Raw genomic sequence first — 7,846 nt, forward strand, 5'->3', positions numbered from 1 at the left:
CTCTCGAATGCTATTTTCCACTTTTCTCACACTGTGGAGAGAAAGATACCCCTACTACCCCCAGATTTTCTCCTCACGCTTTGCTCCACCATGGTCTTCTCCACAGGCCCCACTCCCTGCTCTGGTGTGGTCCCCTCCAGAGGCCGCAGATCCCTGCCCCTCCTCTCCTTCTGCCCTCAGGGCCCCTTCTCTCACATTTTTTCCCCCCCCCCTTACTCCTCACTCCATGCGGCGTTTCACCCTTTCTTACACGTGTTTTCCCACCAGCCTGGCTGCTGGGCTCAACTGCAGAGCTGGCTGGAACCGGCCATGTCTGGCACACGGCAGCCCCGGCCTCTTCCTCACAGAAGCCCCCTCTTGCCCGCCCAGCAGCAGGCCACAGACACTCAGTATGAGCTTGCCACTAGCTTGCTTAAACAATTAGGTCACACACACAAGAAGATACAAGTAAAAAGACTGCCTTTCAAAGCGTCTGCATCAGAATGATCCTAAATTATAAAGCACAAGTGAAGTTAAAGATGAGGTTGAAAGCCTGAGACTTTTTTTCCTTAATAAAAGCTGCAAATACAACATCTGCCTAGCGAGACACGCATCAAGCATGGCCTGGGAGTACTTGTAACAAGCCTCAGCATGGTGGCTCCTCTTTTTCCCTTTTTGCAGTTTTAAGGAAAATTAATTTTCTGAAGTGCCGCTACTGAAGGGGTAGCTCCGGGCTGAGACGTTTCTGCCCAAGTCAAAATGAAGACTTTGTGACATCTCGTCCGTTCCATTTCAGTGCTGTAACCGCAGCGAGTCGCCCTTGCCTTCCCTTACCACATCAGCAGTTGTAAGGCTGCCGACCTGCCATGAGTACCAGCCGCTGTGGGGTGAGGTGAGCTGCACTCCATCGGCCGCCCTCGTACCACCAGCGAGAGGAGTCAGAGACGGACGCCTGCCAGCCAGAGGAACCCCCCCAGGCCCTCTGCAGGGGCTGCAAACCACAAGCTGCTGACCACCCATCCCCAATTCACCCACCTATACTCTTCAAGTATCTCCCAGCTCTGCCTTCACTAATGGGTGCTGAATTCTCTTCTCCCGAATGCTGAAATCACTTTAGTTCTCAGCACATGATTTTTTAATTTCTCTAAAAGGCAGCCTTTGACTTCATACCAGAGGGCACGATCAGTTTGCAGGCGCATTAGTCTCTCCATCACAAAGCAGAATGACCCACACTCTACTTGAAAGCCTGTCTGCTCCCCTTCCCTCGGGGTGAGGGGGGATAAAAAAAATAGACAAAGCTCAAAAATTCTCTACCACGGAACGCTTCAGGAGCTTTTCAGATCTCTCTCTTCCTTCTTTCATATTGAAGAAAAAGAAACCACTAATCCTCTTACCTCAACAGCCGCCTGCACAAGAATACCACTCATTTCTTTAGAAATAGCACAAGGAAAATTATAAAAGCAGAGTACTTGGCACTGACTTTCAGTTACAAAAATAATCTCAAGTTCTTTTTCTCAGCCAAACACCTCTGAGCACAATTCTCGCTCACAAGAGGGATCCTTAAACCACTCCATTTATTCTTGCAATAGACCGTCAGCACTTCCAGTCCCCAAGCTGGTGGGCCTGCCATCTCCATTCTTCAGGTATTTACCTGCTCAGCACTTGATGGTACACCACCAACTATAACTTAGCCATGACACGGTGGCACGCCAGTAAGGGAAAGTATCCTGTTCAATTAAAAACCAGCCTTTATAGTCAGAGGCCTTCAGGTCTTCTCTGACAAAGCCTCTTCAAATCCCATCTCCTTTAAAGAGTTAGGTAATAGGGACTTACAAACTTAAAACATATGATCTATAGCTCCAGTGCAGGCTAAAGCAATTAATATGAAGATAAATTTATTTAATTCTGTCTTACAAGAATTGGGTCTTCAGAGAAAGAAAACACTCTCAATATCTTTGTAATTTAAGAGGTTTAGTTCCTCCCTTATACTACGGGTCTTCAGCCCTCAAGTTTTGGGTTTTGACCCTGACTTCTACTAAGAGAAACTACTGCAGTTAATGATGAGAATGTCTGCTTATGAAAATAAGGAATATCTTGTAACAGTCTGCTTCGCTGTTTGTTTTTGTTTTGTTTTTAAATAATAACAGTTGTATAAATTCTTTATTAGTGCCTGCTACTCAAAAGGAAAGAACAGAAGGAGGAACAGATTTTTATAACCCAGCGTGTTGGTCTGCCTGAAACATCGGCAGAAGGCTACCCTGGTCCTCTCGGCTCCTCCACAGCCACAGTGCACAAACAGCCTGTCAAAAACGACCATTTTTGGAGGTTCTGGTGGAGGACAAGGCAGGAGACAGGAGATGGCTAAGTCTGAAGCCCCCAGCCGCACCGATAGCACTCTCTAACAAATTCACTGGCCTCACCAGTTTCACTTAGGTCTTCACTGCACCTCCTGTAATTCCACCTTTGATCACAGATATTGAATGAAGCTACAAACCCTTTCTGAAAACTGATCACAGCATTAAAACATGAAGTGAATGACTGATTGCCTTGAAATAGCCCTCCAGTGTTGGGACTATCCAGATTGAAACAGCCTTCACAACCTGTTAGTTTATTATTTCCAAACTTCTTCAAAGCAAAGACAGTTAACATTTGCACCTCAAGGGATGATGTCCAAAATGAACAATACAAGATAAATAAAAGGCAAAAACCTTCCAAAACCATCGATGTAATCCCTCCTTCAAATCTGTAATATTTGGGGTTTTGGCAAAAAATTTTCTTTGTATGCAGATATCGAATCTTCTTTGGAAATTATAAAGCTCCTTAATTTCTACATGAATATTTATATTTTGCATTTTTCCATTGTCAAAACCCATTAGGAGCTGGTGAAGCAGCAACTAAGGCTCAATCGCACATAATTCTTCTAGATACTAGGTTCAAAATAAACTGGCTGTCACATCCCCATAATGTTGTCATGATTAGTCGATGACACGACACAACTCTTACCGTAATTTTGAAGCAATTCTTCTTTAGTTGAAACAATCAGTGACCGGTCTTTTGCTGAGAGGACAATGGCAAGGCATACATAATGCTGCTCCGAGGAGTTTGCACGCCGCACTACAGTAAGAAGTCTCACAGGATGGTTATTGGGAGGCATACTAAAATGTTCAATACAAAACCAAGTTGAGTAGCTTAAACCAGATGGCGGTGGGAAAAATCTTTCACCTAAAAAACAAAAATGAAAGCCCATTATATAGCTGCAGTAGCTAGTACTTAGGATACCTACTTGTTCCTGTTCCTTTTTTCATACCAGCTCAGATGACACCAGCTGTGCTTTCTCAAACTGTTCCTTCACAAACTTCAGTGTTACTTCTTTCATTTCTGACTCAAGCTTGGAGGAAAAGCCACATAAAGCTAGCTCAGAGGGTTTTTTTTCAAACTCAAGTAAAGCAAGAATTGCACACTATTTCCTTCTATTCTAAAACCAAAAATCAACTCTGAAACTCTGCTTGTTCAGAACAACCCAGTTTTAGTTCCCTAGACAAAAAACACGGAAATGAATCAGGCCCTCAGAAACTGCTAATATCGTGATGAGATACTTCTTCCATAGGTGTGACTCACTGAAGAAGCCATTGTTGAAGATCTCTCCACTACATACATTTCATCTCCTGGGGTGCTTCCACAGAACAAAGAGCTCAGAGACTTCAAGTACTGTCTAACACTAATTCTGTCCAACTGCAGCAAACCTTCAACTTCATTTTTAGACTTAACACCTTTTTAAACTAAGTGATCACGTTCAATTAGCCCCACAGCACACCAGGTTCCTGTAGAGTGAACAGCCTACAGCGAATAAGTATAAGGGATAGCAAACAATTTAGATGGGATTTTTGTAATGATGTGTGTAACTACACCTGTATAAATTCAGTCAAGAAATCAGTAGAACAAAGCCACAAATATAGCATTATAATTCATTCCATGTTTCCTATGCTCTTCACACTACTACCTCAACTTGTTCATAATGCATCCAGGTTCATTATTCATACGGTTCTCTTGATTACAATTCAACTTTCTGCTGAAAGCCTTGTATTTTAAAGCAATCACACATTTGTATTTTGTATTGCTTTTCCTTGCCTTGGGGACAAAAATCAACAGAAACACACACAAAAAGACACAAGAAATTCTCAATTAGGACTGTACAACGTCCAACACCATACTATGACTTCATGGCTAATAAAGAAATAGAAGAGGAGAACTCAATATCAGATACAAAACACTGCTAACAGTCATACTTGAGTACTTACCAGTTCCAATTCCACTGACAACCGCACCGTCAATAAGTCCTGTTGTAACAGCATTATTTGTAGGTGCATTATGGGGAGCCAAACTTGGCAAGAACAGGCAGCTGTTAAAACAGAAGACCAGTAACACACTATAGAGTTCATGAAAGTCAATACAACCGGAGTTCAATACAAACATAATATAGCCTGGGAAAATATACCATAAGCACACCATCACTCTCCTTGACTGTATGTATTCATGAAAAGTAGAAATGAATTCTCAAGATTTCTCCTTGTAAGGCTAAATTATCTCCAATGCAAAGAGCTTCGGAAGCACATGTCTTTGGTGCAAAGGCGCAGAGACTTACGCCTACGTGGCTCCATAGCGCAAGATGCTCCCCTGTTGGCAACCGTAACTTGCTGCAGCCTTTGAGATGTTTTGGACTCTCAAAGAGACTGGATTAGCTAAATATTCAAAGAATCTGGTAATTGCATACTATGGTGTTCTCATTTTAAGTATGTACACTCTCACAGTAACATCGTATTTCATCAAATTAGCTATGTTTGGTCCTTACAGGGGCCACAGATGCTGTGAACACAATGGAAACAGATATAACGAGTACCTCCCTTAGGTACTAAAATATTTTAAGAGTCCAGACTGTTTCAGTGACCAGCCTACCCAAGGTGGAGCGAATCCCCATAGGAGTTCAGCTTCCAGTCTGTACAGACTGTCCTCCTGGAGGCAAAATGACGTCTCTTCAACTTGCTGAAGAATCATCATTTTGTTGACATTTACACTTGAGCTGGCTAGTTTAAGTATACTGTAGCTGAGTTGCCTGACAGAGCTAGGAGTTGGTTTGTTCTCACATAGGCTATAAAGAGTTAACTTGACCACCCATCTTGAAAGCAACAGCAGTCCATGGTTCTGGTCACTACTACCTTACTCTTGGTTACAGTTCTCATTATATACTTCTTACTCTCTCTTGAAAGTGTTCTTCTCTGGGTGGATCCCCCATGGTCAATGCTGTTACAAGCATGTTCTCTCTAAGCAGATAACTAGCAAGGGTGTGCCAACTGTTGAACTCATTAAACACCATGGCACTTTAAAACAGACCAAAAAGTCTTCAGATTTTTTTTTTTTTTTAATTGATTATAGTAGCCTTCTTACATGACTTGCTGAAATTACAAGAAGTCACAGCTGCATTACATGGATTACTTTTGGACACATTACCGGCACCTACAAATCTCCTGGAGCAACCACAGTGACAATTCATTTTGCTAGCCTATTTCTTTTGGGCTTCACAGTAGTTGTCATTTTTGGTCATTCATGTCACTAAAAACTTCTTAATAAAGCTTCTAATCAAGGTTTTTAACCAAGCTTCTGGGAAATTCTGAACAATTACTTACAATTTGAGGTGCCATTCACAATTGTCTGACTTCACGTACCTCACAATGCCTCCCTCTCCGAGATACTGGCTTTCTGCCTACTTGCGAGCCTTCATCTATGGACCAGTCTGCAGGCGGTTAAGTTAATACCTGTTCCTTATACTATTGGTCTGAATTTTTACAGCAGTTTTTGAGATATTTACCCTTTAGCACAGAACAAAATGAGTGTTTTGAATTTTTCTATTCCATTTTTTTAACCAAAAAGACAAAACATTTTCCTTAAACATATGCTGATAATGGTGTCATGTTTTCATCTTCTGAACAATCAAGTTAAATCATATTACATGATTCTCAAAGTGCCTCACTCAGCAGATTTTTAATTAGAGAGAGAAAAACAGTAAGTGAAGGTGATACTGGGTGCTAAAAGAAAAAAATTAGTTAAGCATTATATTCAGGCTACACCTCCAGTTAATAACCATTTTTTTCCCAGTTATTTAGACTCAACATAGCTGCCTTCTCAGCTTTACTTGTATTTCTGATTTGCCCACTTCCACATTTCCAAGTTCTCTGGCAATTTTAAGTGGGCTTCACAGCATTTGGGCCAACCAAACATTGCACATAAATTCTAGCAACTAGCAGGTTTCTGCAAGGGCATGCTAGTGTTCCTTCATTTTAAAAGGCACGTGAAATCCAGAACCGAGAGGGCACTATCAACGTTTAGATACGTACCTACTTCTGCTTTCACACATGGCAAGCAAGCATTTGGTTTCAAAGCACTAACGAATGACAGAGTGGAAATTTATGTGGATTGAAGTATTCCTTTCTTTTCTTTAAAGAATTCATTTGTTTCTGGTTTGCAACCAGTCCATTAAAAATTCCAAGGATTTCTTTGAAAGAAGAAAGTAAGAAAACATTGCAGTGTGCCCCATGTTATTTGAGAGCACTGTAGGACCTTACCCAAACCCTTCAAGAGACGTGTCAAACTCAATGAATGCTGGCGTAACTGATGATCCGTGAAGCCTGATATCATGTGGGGTTGTCATGGAGACTAAACACTTCACTCTCGTCAGGGGTACTGTGCTCCCTTCTGCTGGCTTGAGCAGGCTCTTGCTTATCCGATAGTGGCTGTCTTCATGCAAACTGAAGACGCTGTCAGAACCCAGACCTTCCGTTGAGGTAACCATGCTATCTACAGTAGAAGCCAAGAAACAACACAGCATTGCAAAAGGGAGGCATTTTCAGGCTATTTATTTGGACTTTTCAAGTACTGCTTCCAATGCAATACCTGAATTGTCAATCATCGTCGACTAGTTCAGCCTCTCAGTTTTTATGAGATAATGAGTTGGGAAGTATTGCTCTCATTATAAAAATGTTCAGCTGAGGCAGAGAGACGAGCATCTTGTGCAAGGTATTACAGCAAGTCTGTGGTAAAGCAAATAAATTGAGCCAAGAGGCCACCTCATTAACCAACATCAGGAAAGTGTCCCTTTCGCAGAGGCTCCGTTTCAGGCACATTCCCGCTACCTGACTTAAAAAGCAGGAAAAACTCTGCTTCATGTTTTCCAGATGCAGTAACTCTGAACTAAAAGTCTCAGAGCTCTCAATAAGCAGAAAGGCTTAGTAAGCTTAGCTTAGGAATTTTAACATAACTTGCGGTATTCAGAAGCTAGCTTTGCCTTCTCTTTCCTAGGATAAAAAACTTTTCAGACTCACATTTCCACAATTTTCATTGTTTACTTTCCCCCATGATAATACCCTATTAAAAATAAATGCATAAATAAAGCACTGGCCAAGAGAAGTTGAATCCCTCCTTCTCTTCTCTTTTTAAATGTACTGAACCTGATGTCATAACATGAATTCAGTTATTTTATTTTGTTTATTTATTTCATCATTTAATGCTTGTAATTCAGTACCATCCAGGATACTTTCTAGTTCCTTTTAAATAATTCAAACATTTCAACTAAGGTATTTTTAACTATGTGTTACAACTGGCTGTACAACAACTGAGTTGACACATAGAAATAAATATCACATGCTTTGGAAACTTGTCAATAATTTCTTTGTATTACCATTTACTAAGACTCTCCTGTACTCCATGAACAGGTATTCCCAAGCTCTACAACTCATGGATAATAGTAGCAAAGAGCGCATGTGGAAGAGAGGTTCGGATCGGCTGGGGGGAACCCTAGGGTACAGACCATCCATGG

The 7,846-nt window shown here is 41.4% G+C and overlaps 1 protein-coding gene across 1 annotated transcript in view; it reads right to left on the bottom strand.

Annotated features, from left to right (window-relative positions):
* WDFY3 (WD repeat and FYVE domain containing 3) overlaps positions 1–7,846 on the bottom strand; it is a gene marked incomplete at its 5' end in the record, with an annotated part of 75,027 nt that overhangs the window by 63,978 nt on the left and 3,203 nt on the right. Inside the window, 3 exons of the mRNA XM_009698546.1 lie at positions 2,983–3,201; positions 4,278–4,378; positions 6,597–6,828. Coding sequence (XP_009696848.1) covers positions 2,983–3,201; positions 4,278–4,378; positions 6,597–6,828 — 552 coding nt within the window. The remainder of the gene's footprint in view (positions 1–2,982; positions 3,202–4,277; positions 4,379–6,596; positions 6,829–7,846) is intronic.

This window comes from Cariama cristata, unplaced genomic scaffold (assembly GCF_000690535.1).
Source record: "Cariama cristata isolate BGI_N322 unplaced genomic scaffold, ASM69053v1 scaffold6894, whole genome shotgun sequence".
Classification (NCBI taxonomy): Eukaryota; Metazoa; Chordata; class Aves; order Cariamiformes; family Cariamidae; genus Cariama; species Cariama cristata.